The 18,794-nt window shown below is 40.7% G+C and overlaps 3 protein-coding genes across 3 annotated transcripts; all 3 read right to left on the reverse strand.

Annotated features, from left to right (window-relative positions):
• Positions 1-1,169: 1,169 nt before the first annotated feature.
• Positions 1,170-4,151, reverse strand: LOC308374411 (cathepsin L-like peptidase; the record flags this gene model as incomplete). The annotated part of the gene is made up of 7 exons (XM_080850188.1): positions 1,170-1,269; positions 1,408-1,513; positions 2,159-2,324; positions 2,948-3,139; positions 3,469-3,669; positions 3,801-3,943; positions 4,052-4,151. The coding sequence occupies 7 exons, from the start codon at positions 4,149-4,151 to the stop codon at positions 1,170-1,172; spliced, it is 1,008 nt and encodes a 335-aa protein (XP_080706314.1).
• Positions 4,152-7,663: 3,512 nt separating this feature from the next.
• LOC308374412 (cathepsin L-like peptidase) lies at positions 7,664-11,482 on the reverse strand (the record flags this gene model as incomplete). Its single annotated transcript, XM_080850189.1, has 7 exons — positions 7,664-7,763; positions 7,874-7,979; positions 9,521-9,686; positions 10,145-10,336; positions 10,699-10,902; positions 11,099-11,241; positions 11,383-11,482. The coding sequence occupies 7 exons, from the start codon at positions 11,480-11,482 to the stop codon at positions 7,664-7,666; spliced, it is 1,011 nt and encodes a 336-aa protein (XP_080706315.1).
• Positions 11,483-14,704: 3,222 nt separating this feature from the next.
• Positions 14,705-17,011, reverse strand: LOC308374413 (cathepsin L-like peptidase; the record flags this gene model as incomplete). The annotated part of the gene is made up of 7 exons (XM_080850190.1): positions 14,705-14,804; positions 14,979-15,084; positions 15,248-15,413; positions 15,656-15,847; positions 16,100-16,297; positions 16,493-16,635; positions 16,912-17,011. 7 exons carry the CDS (start codon positions 17,009-17,011, stop codon positions 14,705-14,707), a joined length of 1,005 nt encoding a protein of 334 aa, XP_080706316.1.
• Between the last annotated feature and the right edge of the window lie 1,783 nt (positions 17,012-18,794).

Genomic DNA, 18,794 nt, shown 5'->3' on the forward strand with positions numbered 1-18,794 from the left:
TATGCACGAGTGAGTAAACATGAGTGAGTATGCATGAGTGAGTAAACATGAGTGAGTATGCATGAGTAAGTATTCACGAGTGAGTATGCACGAGTGAGTATGCATGAGTGAGTATGCACGAGTGAGTAAACATGAGTGAGTATGCATGAGTGAGTAGAGCCCTGGTATGGAAGGTGTCTCTTAATATTCCTAGTTATACAGTTGAATGGAGAGGGACAGAGAGAGAAGAGGAACCGTGCGCAGGTGTCAGTGAGAGTTGTCAGTGAATCACAGGTGCAAGCCAGTTTAATGAGCCTATTATGATGTCATAATGCCTCAAAGTTCTGCCATGCAAGTCTATGGAGAAAAAAGGTGATGGAAAAAGAGGAATAAAAAAGGAGTGGCAAAGTGTACCGCCACGAAAAGTCATAGCAGCTTGCACCGGATCGGGCCGGACGTTTTGGTGTTTGAACGGCGTCTCTATCTCAATCGGGCGAGGAGTAGTTAGCTGCAAGAAAAACTACTAGAATAAAAAAAATAGTAAAAAACGAAGAACAATAGTGTGCTTCCCTTCGGGCAAGCACACTAATAAATCAAATACAGTCAAGTGTAATTTAGATGACTTGAAGCAGCTTTTATTACAGGTAGTTCACAATGCATCTTCTCCTCCTAAACTATTAGATGTAGCCAGCTGGAGCCATGTTTTATTTATTAAATGTCTATTTGGACACAGTAAGCATTAGCATTCTGTGATCCTGTGCCTTCCCCGGTCCACTGTGGAAGAGAGGAACAGCACTGTAGTTTATCACAATATTAGCAGTAGTAGTTTGTTACGTCCCTGACCATATTTTCTTTGTGGCCTGTGTATTTCTGCAGTAGTGGCATTTCTCTCTGTGATTTGCAGCCCAGCAGCCCAGCAGGTGGTTATTATTAATAATAATAATAATAATATTAACAAAAATAATACAAATAATAACACAGCAATCTAAGGCATCGTAGTATTGATTCAACAGTAATTTTGAATAGCCCCATAATAGTCCAACCATTCCATTCATGTCATTTCTTTGCCTTTTGTCTTTTGCTTAATGCACAATAAAGTATGTAAATTATATCATCTATATGGTGCAACAAGTCTGTTTGCAGCAAGTATACAAACCTATTCCAACGTCAGTCTCCTTGGCAACTCAGCATCAAACTAAAGGATAAGATCCATAAGAGGCAATGCCACAGTGGTTGTTCTGATTCCTGGACATCTTCATGTAGCCTTGATTGCCCCAAGTAACACCCCAACTTAACACAGAAACAAAACATGATGAATACATTGAACCCCACCAACGGAAATGATGATGACTGAAATACTGTACTACTGTATGTCCTATGTAGGATCTGAAAGTTTGAATGCAAAGTTTGAATGATGTTGATACCTACTTGTTTTTCAACAGCCAGTAGTCTTTACCACCATCAGTTCCATAACCCACCACCAGCATGCCAAGGGCTGCAGTGAGATTTCTGCACTGAGGCTCATAGTAGACACCTATGTTGATCAATCAATATATTGATTAATAGTGTATCAATCGCTATGTCAGTCAACCAGACTATCTGTCCTATCTTGTCCTCCTGTTTGTCTGTCTGCTAGCTAACATTCAAAGTTCTTTTGGATATAGGCGCAACAAAAACTGTGTTTTTGTGGAATGGGGTGCTGATTTTTAAAAAGCCATCTAACTGATGTAAAAATCACTATAAGAAGACAGTGTGGTTGATGCAGCAATAAGTCTTCATTCCTGTAAACAGCATTAATGAAGCATGTGGAACATACTTCGAATTCAGTGGTGAAGGTCTGAACCACAAGAATCTCAAACTCTGTTTATTTTGAACATAGAGTATATGTCATAGTTAGGGTTTCTAATTCTTCATTGAATATTACCTTAAACAAACGAAACCCCTTAACCATTAATTGTAGTTAAGAGAGTTTCAACAGATGGTTTGTTTATAGTCTTAGCATCTGTAGATATAGATGACTATAGGATATCCAAATAAAGCGTTACTGTTCTTTTTATATAAAATATCATATTCTATAATTAAAAAACCTGCCCTTGAGAAATAGTTTCAGTGGTTTCCAGTAGTAACAGTTACCACGGGTAGTAAAAGCCATATCCCGCTGGCATGTGACTTCACTCACCTGTTAAGTAGTGACGAAAGGAGTCGTGTTCAGCGTCAATGGCCACAGACACAGGACCCACATGCGCCACAGTGGCCTGAAGAGCAAGTTCATCCCCAGGGGGCAAACTTACAAACCCAAGGCAGAGGGCAGCAATGTAATCCGAGTTGAAACGACAAAGTGAGGTCTGAAATACATTTGATTAAAGGGGAGAATTTACTCTACTAAATAAAGTTTCTGCCTTCGGGTTTCCATATCCTTTTGCTATCCACAATATACCAGGTCATTATGAATATGGTACAATAAATCATAACATTCATTATCACTGTGTCACCTGTTACATTATGCAGAGTGAAACACACTAATTATTCAGTGATAGTGTACTTATATCTGCTCTTGAATGTGCCCTTGTATTGTAATCATTCAGTGCACTTGCATGTGCCCTTGTATGTATCTCTGATCCTAACCCTTGTATGTAAGTATAAAAGTAGTACCATGATGTTCTGTTTGTCATTTTATAGTATATGACACTTTATTTGTGTGCGGAGATGAAACTGTCTTTAGTTTATGACTGTAGTTTTCTCATCCAGGCCAATCTACTGTGATCTAAGTTCTAATGGTACTGAATATGATGTAAGAAGTTTTGTTCTTGATGCAACAACACAACAGTTTAGCTTTGGTTAGTATCAAGCTAAACCATAGGTTGTCTATCAAAGAGGATTGTCTGAGCTTGACTATATAAGGAGGTGTGTGTGTGTGTGTGTGTGTGTGTGTGTGTGTGTGTGTGTGTGTGTTTGTTAGTTACAGTACCTTTGCCTCATAGGGATAATATAAGTCACTTTCTATCCCTCCTGCGCCAATGATGTACGTATAGGCCTTTCTCTCAGATCCTCCATCACAGCCCTTGTTCCCATAGGAACCAGAGCAGTCCACAAGCTGCTGTTCGCTCAGGGAGGGCAAGCGAGCATACTTCAGACAAGTGTGGGATTCCAGCGCACCTGTCTGAGGTAGAGAGAAACATAAACCTATCAGAGAAGTGTGACAGGAGCTTCACGGATGCAGCGTTTATCAGAAACTTTTCCAGCATTGAGTTTAGTGGAATTCATTTCTGGGCTCGTTTAAAAAGAAGGTAAAAAAATAATGTAAGAGACATTAAATAAATAATTGATACAAATGGCCTCATAAACCTTTGGGGGCTTGGTGAGCACATTCACACACACACGCACGCACGCACGCACGCACGCACGCACGCACGCACGCACGCGCGCGCATACGCACACGCACACACACACGCACACGCACACACAAACATAATCTCCCATTTAACCTACAGCACTGAACGCCCATGAGGATCCACACTGGCCCTGTTTCTTGACTTGAGTCACACAGCTCCTATAGTCCATGGAGTCAGGCAGCTTAGTGCCCCCTTCCCCTCTGGATGTCATCATCACATCTTCTTGAGCTGTGCTTTTGGTTTTGTTGGTCAGCACAAACTCACCAAGACCGACTGCCTGGCGGTATTCTTGGCCATCCTATTGAGCATAAATAAAGCTTATTACATGAAAATAAAAATACATTAAATGCGCCATTTTACAGTGCCCAATCATAATTGTGTTAATCATTTATTAATTCATATGATCCATGACAGCTCAACCAGTCCTACCATGTCAGAGAACTGGTTCATGCCCATGCGGTAGGTCTTGATCCCCTGATCTGCCAGGATGTTGTGGGCCAGGACCCTGAGGCGGGTGGAGAGCCAAATGTTTTTACGATGGGCCTCCTCCTCAGGGGAACTGTAAGACTTAGCTATGGGACAAGCACGGGCGGAGAAAGACAGTTATAGGTTAAGGTTAAGGTTAACCAGGTTAAGGTTAAACAATTCAATGATCATAAAAACACTAACACATCCCTCACCAAACTTTAGTTTCCATGCGTGGAACTCCAGATCCTCCAGAGAGAGGCTGGCACAGCTCACCACTGCCAGAGAGGCAGCTGCAATGATCAGCAACCTCATGCTGACACACACAAGAACAAAGATGAGAATGCAAATAGTTAATGCTCCCTTATGGGAACACCAGAATTCTCAAAATGAAAAATAGTAAAGTTAATTACCAATACGAATATAATTTAATACGCAACTATTATTATTATTAACAATAATGACAAAAACTATAATAATAATGGTTGTGTGTTGGAAGTATTTCCATTATTAATAAATTGGGTCTTTAATTATACCTGTTATTGTTTGTGCGCTGTAGAAGATGGTGAAGTACTGCAGAGCAGCACAGTAGAGCAAAGCTGGATGTCTGATGATGAACAGTCTTCCCTTTGCTTGTCCTCACATCTGCTGGTGTGCGGTGGCCAATATTTATACAACAGGGCATCCACATCCTCGTGTCAGTTCAGTTCCACTTCTGGTTGACACAGTAGCTACCTTTCTTCCTTTATGGTTCCTGTCTTTGTCTGAAAAGAATCTTAAAAGTGAAAATAGAGGGTGTATGTCTAAAACCAACCTACTTAGCTTTGCCTGGCAAATACTGCTGCAGGTTAAACAAAACTATCTAGTTAAATGATATATCACAAAATCATCATATATATAACAATATATTAGTACTGTCAAACGATTAAAATATTTAATCGCGATTAATCGCATTTTTGTCATAGTTAACTCAAAATGTTTTGCTCTTATCGACATGGAAAAGTGAATTGGCTTGCTTTATGCAATGTTTTATTTGATTGAAAAACAACATTGCCAAACAGGGCGGTACAAAATAAAATTATAAAGTGCACATTTCAGATAAACAAGGAGCCTATAGTGCAGTTAAACCATGGCTTAATATTTTCTTTTTTTCAAGTTTGCTGTAAACATAGAAGTCAGACCTCTTATTTCAAAAACAATGAACCGTAACAGTTAGGTTACCAATAAAAGGTAAGCCTACTGCTTCTGTGCCTTAGCCAGCTGCATGTTGACATTTTCAGACAACAGTGAAGCTCGCTTCTTTTGCACAACACAACTTTTAGAGATAAACTTTCTATTCAGAAGCTTTTTATCAACCATTTCGCCGTATCGCGCTCACCATTCACTCAAGCGTAACGTTAGCCTACTACACAGTTTGGGAGGGCAAAAAGAACGTTAATCTAAAAAAAAAAAAAAACGCATTAATCGCGCGATAAAAAATTGACGACATTAAAATGGGTTTGCGTTAACACCGTTTATAACGCGTTAAACTGACAGCACTACAATATATATAATAAGACATATATAACAAGAATCTTTACAGTATGGGATACATATATACATTCAGTGTACATAATGATATAGTTGTATTTGTGTGTGTGTGTGTGTGTGTGTGTGTGCGTGTGCGTGCGTGCATGTGTGTGTTTGTGCGCGTGCGTGTGTGTATAGGTATGCAATGCTGAAAAGATTCTTGTTCTTTACCAGGACTAGTGAACAGGCAGGGTGACTAGGACCATACAACTAGTGAACAGGCAGGGTGACTAGTGGAAACGATCAATGTGTTTATCTCCCTCTGACTTGACAATGTTCAATCAAAAGAGTAGCTCCCTACAGTATTATACCTCAAACCTGCTCAAAACTATACATACGATAAGTAATACAACATCCTGTATTTGCTTTACATAAACCTTCAGTGCTGTCTAAGCTGAATGATATTAGACGTTAAAAATTGTAGTTGCAATTTCTCAGGTGTGGGTCAATTGTTGGCTCAAGAAAGGGAAGTAAAAGTAACATGTGTGCTCTCTAAAAACAGCCTCAGCCTCATAACTGAATTCCTAGTAATACTACATCAGACATCACTGATAGATGTGCTATTAATTACAACACATGTACTATTCCTGAGCTTTTGTATTTTAGTTTTACATTTTATAGACTTTCTGATCTTATACAGTTTATTCAGACAGGTAGAAATAATCATAAAATGCAGCAACAAAAAGTACATTAACAGCACAGCTGTAATCTTTTTCGTTGTATTGTTTTGTTGTTTAAACCTTTTGGTAAGTAAGGAAGATCTCTGCATCAGAGATGCATTTTTTCCCACTACAGTCTAATAATTTAACACAATCCTTAGGGTCCACATCAGGTGACTCCTGAGGGAACCAGTGTTAAAGCCAAAGGCATCCAACTGAAGGCTTGTAATTGGGAACAGATAGTAATCAACAGACACTTCTTTGTGTGCATGAGATGAAATTAGATGCTTTGTGTGCCTTGATGTGAAGTTACAGGTAAACTGCTTCCTTACTGGCCAACATTATTTATGCAAAACTGTAGCCCCATAGCATGAAACCATTAGAAAACCAAAGCCTACTTTAAACACAGTGGCACTGCCAGGTGTAATAGGCTTAGGAAGTGGAACTGTGTGGTTCATACTCGATGCTAGGAAAAGAAAAGGCTATTAGAGTGGCGCTTCACTGAACTCTGGTGTGGGTCTCCAGTAACATGAAACAGAAGTGAAATATATTCATGAAATGAAACTTACAACCGGTTGTTGTGAATGTTAAATGGATAGTTTAGAGGAACATGAAATAAGATGAAAAGTAGAACTAGCAGTTAACCCATCCCCCCCCCCCCCCCCCCACACACACACACCTCCCACACACACACACACACACCACCACCACAGATGCAAAGATTGAGACAATTAATATGGAGTTACTATAGTTTTTCTAATAAATTATTATTGTTTGTTGTTTGTATATTTGTTGATTCACATATGTATTTAGTAATACATCTGATAAGCTGCAGGAAATGTCCTTTTGAAGAAAATGCATTTGTGAATCAAGCCGCATCAGGAAAGTGTTGAAAATGTAGGGATGTTCACAAATGGCAAGTGGTTTGTAAATGTACGTTTGTTAGTTTGTAAATAAACAGCAGTTACATTTGTGAATCGAGTGACATTTATTTACGAAGATACAAAAGGTTACGTGTGTATCTTTGTTTAAATGGTTATGGTCTCTGAAATGAACAACTGTCATTTAAACTTCAATGCTCAAAAACAGAGATATGAAATAACTGGAATATCCTGTCAAATGTAATGCTAAATATGAATTCATTTGAGGTTGCTTGTTTATTGTTTGATAAGTAAATGGCTATTTACAGGAACTGTTAACTAATATTTAATCAGGGACTATATTAACAAACAGCAATTATTGTTCCAAGAAACATTGTTTTTCGTAATACATGTTGGTTTTTCTATATCCCTTTGGTCTTAAAGTGTTGCTGAAATGCAGTTTTTAATACCAGGCCTTAAGTTAAATTAAGAAGGCTGATTGCAGCAGATTCTGATTAAATACATGACACAAAGTTTGAGTATAACGTAATTGAAAGCAAATGACTATATGCTATTTCACTCTCTTTTCACTTCCTTTCTCTGAAACCACAGTTATCATCATGGCTGGGCCCCTCTTGCCACCCGCATCTCCTGAAGCTGATGAAAGGAGACATCGATGGCCTCCTGAAGCGACGCAGGAAATCTGTGGGATGGCGGTCTCATCCTCACCAGTTTGTCCTCAGACTTGAGGGTATGTGGCATAAGAGGCAATGCCGCACTGGTTGTTTTGATTCCTGGACATCTTGAGGTAGCCTTCGTCTCCCCAATGGGCGCCCCAGCTTAAGACACAAAATGAAAAGCTTTGAATGTATTTATCACCACCTTTAAAAAAATTATAATGTAAATCTATTATAGAAGAGTTTTAATTACGTATCTGGTTTCAGCCTACCTGTTTTTCACCAGCCAGTAGTCTTGACCATCCTCAGTTCCGTAGCCCACGAGCAACACAACGTGATTTGTTATAGACTTGCTGCAGTGAAGGTCATAGTAGACACCTTACAACAAAAAAAATAAAAATAATAAATCCAATCAATCAGACAAAGCCATCAAACAATCAATATGTCAACAAATCCACCATCCATCCACCATTACTTTAAATGTCACTTCAAATCGTTGTCAGTTCTCTTGCATTTTAACATACAGTAACATAGTGTATCATCTCTTGTACAGTCGTTGTGTCATATCCTAGGTACTGAGAGAGTCAAAATGCACACACAACAGTCACCAATAAAACACCAGAGGTTGCTGTATTACTGTAAAGACGTTTAGGGCCTGATTTACTAATATGCAAGCGCTGCTTAATCTGCGTTCGCATATTAATGCACAGTGTTTTTGCGCATTTTCCGTGGTATTTATCAAGCCAGATCTGCGCTGGGCAAACTGTGCTTACTCCGCCCTTTAAAGAGCCTGATTTACTAAAATTGATTTGCGGACGCATCTTAATCTGCACCTTTGCCAGGCGTACATTAATGCACGGTGATTCCCCTCATTTTCCGTGATATTTATCAAGCCAGATACGCGCTGGGCAATCATTATTTAGTGCACCGTTAAAAGACTGGAGAACTTTCCAGCAAGTTACTGCCACCATGGAGATTCGAGGAAGAAAAAACTAAGGTTCAGCGAATAGATAGCTAGATAGATATATTGGTTCACGTTCGCTCAATCACTGAACCTGATTCAATGGGTTATATTGTTGTTTTGCCCGCCATCACAGCGAGATGTTTAAAAGAACACGATTATAAATAATATGCTATTGGTGGCATTAATGCATAAACTGTCTATTATAACAATATAGATGTGTACATGGCGAGATTAATACGTTCTACAAGGGACATGGGTTCACTACAATATATCCCCACTGAAACAAATAAATTTACCAAGAAGCCAGGCCTCTCCAAAATCACCGTTGCTCAATCATGGATAGATGGCACTATTCCGGAAGATAAAACTGTCATGGACAGACCACTACCACGTAAGTAATGGTCATGTTGGCATCACATATGACCTGGACATTCATTGAATATGTGTGCTTTCTGTTTCGGTAAATGTGTTCGTGGATTGAAGGTGGGACTGTTTGCATGTGGGTGCGATCAATTTCTTCAATTACGTTCGGAAAGTTTAACTTCATATATATGAATATATGAATTATACGAGTTGAAAAAGTATTTCTGTTCGCTGTCTCTGTCTATGTCTTTGCCTTGCTGCTGCCATATCAACGTTTTCAGACTCAGTGGAAATGCGCTTCCTGGTTAAGACGTGCTTTTATGAGGCGGAGAATTAGCCTGCAAATCAGAGATGTGCGCTCGCCGGGCAGTTTAGTAAATACCACGCAGTTCATCATTAGGCGCACTCCCCCCATTAAATAGCGCTTCACGCCTACGTTACCACCCACGTTTCCGAACCATCCCACCTGTTTGCAGGTACACACCCTCAAAGCGTTAATATGCGACTCTACTCAAATGCGCCCCCTTAGTAAATACCGTTTTATGTTTACAACAGCTATTTTACGCCTTAATGTCTATGTGATGAGACTCACCGGACACATAGTGCTGGAAAGAGGACTGTCCAGCGTCAATGGCCACAGCCACAGGCCCCACAAACGCTACGGTCTCCTTCAGAGCTTCCTCATCCCCAGACGGCAGTTCCACGTGCCCATGGCAGAGGGCGCCCACGCCAGACGGTTTGAAACGGCAGTACGCATCCTGGGTGGGTACAATAAGAGAGAGCTCTGCCAGAACTGAGCCAAACAGAACATAACTCATGAAGGCTGGGAACACCAGGCGTAATGGGTTTGGTTTGGTTTGGTTTCTACAGTCTACATCTAGTAGAAAAACAAATGTCTCTTATCTGCGCTATAAGTATCTTTGGTTAACAATATCTGCTAAATAAATTAGTATAGCTAAATAATCGCATAGCTCTTCACTCCTGCATAACCCATGTTCATGTTTATGTTTAAGTGTATTATGTTTATTCATTTGGCTGATGCTTTTATCCAGAGTAACCTTCAAAACTATGAACTGTAGAAGAAAGAAGTCATTTCAATGTTGATTTATTTCCATGTTGAATCAAAAGACGATTTGGGAAATCTAGTCTTTTAAACACTTTTATAAGACAGAGCTTTATGCCCTGAATTGATCTAATAAATCTGACAGTAGCCTACCTTTGCCTCATAAGGATAGGCCTCGTCAGTGTCTATCCCGCCATTGTCACTGACGTACTGGAAAGCTTGGGTCTCCCAACCTCCATGACATCCGTGGTTTCCGTAGGCACGGGAGCAGTCCAGCAACTGCTGTTCACTCAGGGAGGGCAGGTAGCCGTGTTCAATGCAGGTGTGGGACTCCAACACCGCAGTCTGGAGACAGACAACACATAGCACAGAGGACACACTTATACACACACACATGCTTAGTCATGCACACACATACAGTATGCACATGTTCACACACACTAATTCATGCTCATAGACACATGCAAGAGACAAGAGCACGCAGGCACGCAGACACACTCATACACAATCACATTTACACTCTTCCTTAATGACACACATACACACATGCATTTACCTGCTCCCACAAACAATGCTCACACAATTACTCCCACACATACACACACATACACACACACACACACACGCACGCACAAACATGCACGCACGCACGCACGCATGCACGCATGCACGCACGCACACAAGTTCTACTCTCCCCCTTAACCTACTGCAGCGAAAGCCCAGCAGGATCCACACTGATGCTGATCTTTGACCCTCATCACACAGCCCTTCTGCCTCCAATCTACAGAGGCAGGCAGCTCAGCATCCCCTTGCTGTCTGGAGGCAAATGCAGCTTTCTGGGGTGAGGCTTTGGCAGCATTGGAGTGATTGCGTTGAGACGAGAGGATAGCCTGATGGTATTCTTGGTTGTTCTGTCAAAGAGGAAAAGTGAATGGATGCATTAACAGATGACATACTTGAGTGCTGAAGCATTTCTGGGGTGAGGAAATAAATCAGTATCGAATATCAAAGTTGAAAATGCCCCATCTTGTGAAGCACAGTGGTTGTTAGTTATTTACTGTGCTAATCTATCATGATTTGTCTTTGCTAATGGTATGTGTCCGCTACCATGTCAGAGAACTGGTTCATGCCCATGTGGTAGGACTTGATCCCCTGATCAGCCAGGATGTTGTGGGCCAGGACCTTGAGGCGGTTGGAGAGCCAGGTCAGTTTGCGCTGGGCCTCCTCCGCAAAGGAGTTGTAGGATTTTTCTGTAGTAGAATTGTTTTTAGTATACATCCACATGCATATAATAGAATGTGTTATACATGGAAATGATGCTTACTTTAGGAGTAAACCCACACAGAAATGCACATGTCTACATATGTAAAGCATAGCTTCATCTCCCTCACCAAATTTGTGTTTCCATGCGTGGAACTCCAGGTCCTCCAGAGAGAGGCTGGCACAGCTCACCACTGCCAGACAGGCAGCTGCAATGATCAACAACCTCATGCTGCCACTCACAACAACAGTAAAGAGGATCACAGGGCCTTTGCTCGATCTTGTTGTTCAGAACAACATGGCATGTGTGAAGGTGAGTGTACTGTAAGTGTGTGATTGGTCCGTCTTACTTCTTTTATGTATGTCCAAATAACATCTGTGGATGGTGATGCACTATTGAACTTTGCACTGTCGAAGAAAAGAGTAAACTGTTTAAAAACAAGAACACGTTCAGAGCACTCTCCACTTCTCCTGACATCCACAGTCAAACCGCTCAGTGCCTGCCTGGTATTTATACTGCACACAGAAGCAGGTCGACACCAACTCCACTTTCAATTTAGAGAGACTCAGTGTTTGATGAAGACATTCAGAAAGTGCTTAGCCTCAGTATTTCTGGCTTTCCTCAGTATGAAAACCTGATGTGACAGGTCATGATCAAGTAACACAAGCCTCACAGAATGCCACAGCCATTGGGTTATCATACTTTTCATGTGACTTTGAGTCTACCGTGATTCCTAAGTACTCTGCTAATAATGAATACACTGTGGAATAATATGCCTGTACTACAATGACACCTGGCACAGCCACTGTCATTTAAAGGTTTTTGTACTGCTGATATACCTCATTGTACTCAAGGGGTATTTAAAGTGATGAATGCCTCTTCTCAAGTGATGCATGGAGTCACTCATCTCAAAAGGTTATTTTGAATGACTGTGCATGTCGGTGAATAAGTGAAAGTCAATGAATGACTCAAGTGGAAGTCAGCAGATTTTTAGTGCACTTCAAGTTCCTTTGAGTCTCAAGTTGAAGTATGAGCTATCAGATGTGCTCAGGTACAAAAAGTAAAACTACAAGCCTGCTGGACTAAGGAAAATAAGACACCACTACTTTACCATAAATTGGTAATAGCATTTATTTAAAAAAAGAAACCTATGAAACTCAGCAATGTGTTCATGTTCCAGCCAGCCCCAAGCAGATGGGTCCCCTCTTATGAGCTGGGTTCTGCTCAAGGTTTTTTCTTGATAAAAGGGAGTTATTTCTTGCCATTATCATCTAAGTGCTTGCTCAAGGGTGTTCATGTTTGCGGGTATAGATCTGTGCAGAGACTAAACCTTACTCTCTGAGTATTTGAGTCCATTCTGGGACTGTGCTGTCACACAACACAGGTTACATTCAGTTATGAATAATGTTAACTTTTAATCTACATTACATGTTTTGAGTATTGAAAAGGCACAGGAGACGAAGGAGAAGTAGACTATTAACCCCTGTTAATGATGTTAATGATTCATTGTAGTACAGGCATATTATTCCACAGTGCTGGCTGTGTATAACCCCTGTTGCTTCCTTTCCCCTTCTGCCACACAACCCTTCCCCTTCCCCCCTTGCCCCCGTCCCACCTTCCTGTCTCCACCCGGCCGACCTTAAGCAGATGGGTCCCCCCTTATGTGCCGTGGTTCTGCTTAAGGTTTCTTCCTGCCCAACAGGGAGTTTTTCCTTGCCCCCTTTGACGTTGTGCATGCACTAAGGGGGTTCAGGCTCTGGGCTCTGTTAAGCGCCTAGAGGCAATTGTATTGTTATGGCGCTATACAAATAAAATTGAATTGAATTGAATTGAACTATTACTGTCACACATTGATCTGCCATTGCGCCACTGGCATCAAACCAACCACCTTCCTGATGACATGGTTTCAGGAAGCCGTGTCCCAGTTGCCTGAACCACATGATTAAAAATGTGACAGACAGCTAGCATGAGTCCCCTCCTGCAGTTTGAGGCCTTTGGCCATGTTGGGGAATAAACTCTCAATGCCAAACATGGAAGTATGAAAGAAGATGGAAGTGTGAGAGATGTTGCAGGGGCCTACTTGTTTCCCATACGCTTAAGTTGTTCTGAATATTAGGATACTATTCTCAGCATATCCAGCAAATGCAGTTGTTTTACATGTCAAGCATGAACAAAAATGGTTGTAGACATGTGTGACGGAGTGCTGTCACTATGGTTGAGTATGTGCTCTGACTGCTGTATCAACGAGCCTGGCTCTTTGGCAGCGTCAAGGGCAGGTTTGGGACATGCTTGGGATTGTCCTGTGAGGAAAGATTATTTCCCTGTATGACTGTGCTTATTCTTCTTCAGCATCTTAAATTAACACATTTAATGTATTTATTTAACTGTTTAATTGAACACATGCAGTTAAAACACTCAAAACCAATGAAATAATCCAACTCTTGAAGATAAACTGTAATGGAAAAATCAGCGAATGAGACAGCAAGGTAATGATAATGTGAGTGTCATATCAGCACGAAAGTCACCATCACACAACTGTTCATCTGATTATTTTATTTCAGTAAGGTCACAATCTCATACAATCCTTTCAGAGTAAAGAGCTGTGCTTCACACAAAGGCTTTTCATATATATTTTTTAATTGAAAGGTGAAAAGAAGATTTAAAAAATACATATGCAAAATGTGCTCTTAAGTGTGATTATTTTGTAGCTTAGAGTGGCACAAATGTCAAGATCGAAGATCGTGGCCTGCGTAGGAAACAAACAAAATTCATGCACACACACATACACACACACACACACACACACACACACACACACACACACACACACACGCACACATAAGGAGCAGTCCTCACATGGCTGACCTGAATACTTATTAACACACATTTATTTCAGTAAATGTAAATTTACTAAACCACGGTTATTGGTAGTACAGTGGTTTGCGTCACTGCCTTCTAAGCTGTTGACCCTGATGCCGGCTAAATATTGGACCTTTACCTCTAAATGTTATGGAAATTAACAAGTGTAAATGCATCCCATCCGGACACTCAGAAATAGCCTGTTAACAGTGATGTTGTGTTTCTCTTGTCCAATTAAGCAATATGATACGAGTGAGAGTGGGGTTGGTATAGGACATGCCCACTGCAGGTAATTACAGCTGTCAGGATATTCGATACCAACCCCATGTGGCCACAGTGTCGTATTGCTTTTATACAACAGTTCTACCACCAACTTTGAGTTTTAAGACACCAGATTAGGATTTCATTCGTAACGGAAGGTTGAATGCAGCATGTAGAATTCAACAATTAAAAAATATCACGTGTGGAGTGATTATTAGGCGTTGGGAGTCTAAGTGGGGTTGTGTAAGGATATCCTCACTTATGGAATACCTCTTGTCAAATCAGAGATTAATAAATAGTTTGACTAAATCTAACTGTTGTATAACTCACCATCAGACCAGAGGGAAAGCTGGAGAACAAGCAATGCAGCAATGGTTGTTCTGGTTCCTGGCCATCTTGACGTAGCCCTGGTCTCCCCAGTGGATACCCCAGCTTCACATCAACCGTAAGACAACACAAAATGACAACAGTATGTTAATAAAAACACTTTTAAGAGTCATATATTAAAATGCATTTAAATGATGTTGGTAAATATCACCTCAGTATTTTTTTTTTTACAATACAACTATAATAGTGGTAGCAGTATATAATATTGTGGGAGCAGACCTGTTTTTCACCAGCCAGTAGTCTTGGCCATCTTCAGTTCCATAACCGACAGCCAACATGGCATGGTTGGTCTCAGACCTGCTACACTCAGGTTCATAGTAGACACCTGACGTCAATCAATCAATCAATCAATTACTCAGTTAATCAATCGATCAAACTCGATAATGTCCGGTCCCATAATACCATCTCTTGCATTTGAATATGGTATAATCCATCTCTACAGAGGACTTGTGTTGTGCAGAGAAGTGTGAGCCAATGGCCTAACCTACCAGAAGAATAGTGCCGAAAGGATGGCGGTTTAGAATCAACGGAAACAGATACAGGTCCAGCATAGGCCACAGCCTCCTGAAGAGCTCCTTCATCCCCATAGGGCAAATGGGTATACCCACTGCAGAAGGCGCCAACACCCAAAATTGTGAAACTGCAGTATGAATCCTGTCAAATATGGCAATAAGGCATGACTTAAAAGGTTTCTGATTCTGACATTTGGAAATCTATTCATAATCTATTGTACTTAATACATTTTTGTATTATTTTATTCATGTATTTGATAAATGTTCTTGTTTTAATGTATTAATTTTAATCTCTTAAAATGCAGATATTTTATATTTCTTTATAGATGTATATATTAATAATCTGGGCACTGGGCTCCTTTTTTTAAATGAGTCTCACTGTACCTGTGCCTCATAAGGATAAAACTCCTCAGTGTCTATCCCGCCATTATCTCGTACATATTGGAAAGCCGTAATCTTATGTCCTCCATTGCAGCCGTGGTTTCCATAGGACCCAGAGCAGTCCACCAGCTGCTGTTCACTCAGAGAGGGGAGACGTCCATATTTGATGCAGGTGTGAGACTCCAGTGCACCTGTCTGAAATGCATGGTAAGATTATGTCCAGAAAAATGCACATTCATATACAAACACACACACACACACACACACACACACACACACACACACACACACACACACACACACACACACACACACACACACACACACACACACACACACACACACACACACACACAGAGAGACACACACACACACACACACACACACACACACATTCACACACATATACACATAGACCACATGATCCCACATAACAACATAACTTACTGCACTAAAGGCCCAACAGGATCCACAGTGGCCTTGATTTTTAACGTCAGTCACACAGCCCGTATTCCTCCAATCCATGAATGCAGGCACCTTAGCACCCTGTTTGTGTCTGGAGAACCTCTTGACTGCCTCGTATGAAGATTTGGTGACATTGGAGGAAATCAAGTCTCTCAGGAGGTCACAGTATTCCAGATTATCCTGTTCGAAGAAGAACAAAACAGTCAATTGAGTGAGGATAAAAATGTTAGGTTGGAAAATCGGTTTGGGAGTGGATTCATCCTGTTATCCTGATATTGTTTTGTGATTTCTAAATTCCTTGGACCAAATGAAGTAGAGAGAGAGAGTAAAACTCTCTGGAGTTGACTTTCTGGAGACATAGACAGCCTGTCCTACCATGTCAGAGAACTGGTTCATGCCCATGCGGTAGGTCTTGATGCCCTGATCAGCAAGGATGTTGTGGGCCAGGACCCTGAGGCGGGTTGAGAGCCAGGTGAGTTTGCTCTGGGCCTCCTCCTTAGAGGAGCTGTAGGATTTAGCTGTGGGGTCAGAGAAAGAATACTTTCTTTACACATGCTTTAAACTCTATGTTATATTCTATACCACTACTAACCCTAGAATGGTAATCCATCTATAGTTTATACACAGAATATTGTAATAACAAAAAATAAATAAAGGCATGTATGTTAAAGCAAATTCGAGGAGTTTTGGTCTAAAACCAGTGAGAAAGCTATCTAAAATGCATGCAAAAAGAATTGATGTATAGTGTTGCCTTAACGTATAAAAAGCATACAACTAGATGAATGCTCTCTCACCAAACTTGAGTTTCCATGCCTGGAACTCCAGGTCCTCCAGAGAGAGGCTGGCACAGCTCACCACTGCCAGAGAGGCAGCTGCAATGATCAACAGCCTCATGCTGCCACATCCAAGCACAATATCAACAACTACAAGAATGAAAATCACAGGATTTTCCCCCTAACAACATTGTAAGTGAAGATATGTATGTGTGTGTGTGTGTGTGTGTGTGTGTGTTTGTTTGCATGCGTGTTTGTGTTTGTGTGTGATTGATGTAACTTACTTTTTTTCGTGTTATCCTCCTGAAATCCCCTGTAAAGTGGAATTATGTTGTAAATAAACGCATTTAAAAGCATCTAAGCAGAGGGCTTGAAACTACTCTTGGGGCTGTCCACTTCTAATGTCTTAATTAAGCTCAAAAGTTGGTCTGCTGTTTATACTGGATGTGAAAGTTGGTCTGTTATTTATACCTCACACGCAAGGAAATTCACATCTGCTACGCTTTCAGTTGTGACCTGGGCAGAGGTAAATGTTCCCCTAACCTCTGCTTTTTTGGTATCTCTGTTGGGTGAGTATGTGCCCCATCACAGGCCAAACATTTTTTTAACAGGAGGTGTTAAGCCCCGTCCTGTTCCTTGTGTGGTTATGTGTTCTTCGTTTTTGTGCGTAGAAATAAACGTACTCGTTATTTAAATAAATAATAAAATAAATAAGTGTTTATTTCTATGGGTTTTGTGTTGTGTTTGTGTACTCATGTCTTCTATTGGGTGAGTATGAGCCCCGGTACAGGTCAAAAGGTCTTGGAGAAGGTTGGCAGACTGGGAGCATACAGATTTTGCCGTTGCTGACCTCTTTCCCTGTGCTATAGTATTTTCAGTTTGAGTTTTATTTACTTTATTAAATTGCATCATTAACATGACCTTGAACATTTTAAGTTTATAATAAACCAAACCTTATTTTGGGTAATTTTGTCTGACCTTTTTCATTCATCAAGACACAACATGTGAACACAATTAGAAACAAAATTGTCATTGCAAAGAGTGGAGAGCATGACATAAGCAGGCAGTCGGATCCACAAGCAGGCTGAAATAGACCCGTTAAGGAGAGGCTAAGGCTCAATTCACACTGGGTCACACTGGGTCACTGAATCGGGTTCAGCCAGTAGACAAGCTACGATTAGCAACGTTCAGCCTAACCGCATAGCCTACATTTAATCTGCACAGTAATACATTATGGTGGTTAATACAATCGGTGGTCAGAGCAGACTATAGGTTATGCGAAAATGAATTCTATTTTCTATTGATAATAAAGAGTTTGGAACAGTGCAACATGACATGTCTGTGAGTTGTTTAAATGCCTTTGCTTTATTGAGAGGCTGAGCTTGAGCATTTCCCATGAGGCTTTGCTCCGACCATTCTACATTAAAATATGAAGAAAAAAGCTAATAAAATCGCTGGCCAATTTATATTTGTGGTCATGAAAGTTATGTAACTTCTGAATAAAAAGAATTAGATCAAGATTGGAGGCTAAACAAAAATCAGTATGCTGGATTAATGAGAGTGAATTCGAGAAACACCACGAGTGAGATATAGAGGGACAACAAGTGTTATATATATTGGTTGGAGATCGCATTGCGATCACGTGGGGCAATGACATCATCAGGTTGCATGAATCCGTGCGCACAAACAGTCCCCGTACCGTTTCAAATCTACTCACTTTCTACCCCCCGATTCGAATCGTTGCAGATACCGTGTGCGGATAGAGAGTGTTCGTCTATATGATAGGGCTATCTGTATTCTGAACAGCACGGACGCAGACAAACTCGAGTTCGTCTGAACATAACTTAAAAGGACACAGGTAAGTCAATGAACAAGAGGGAATCGGAATCCAGGATTCCTTGGTG

Source organism: Sprattus sprattus, assembly GCF_963457725.1.
Source record: "Sprattus sprattus genome assembly, chromosome: 13".
In the NCBI taxonomy this organism is placed as follows: Eukaryota; Metazoa; Chordata; class Actinopteri; order Clupeiformes; family Clupeidae; genus Sprattus; species Sprattus sprattus.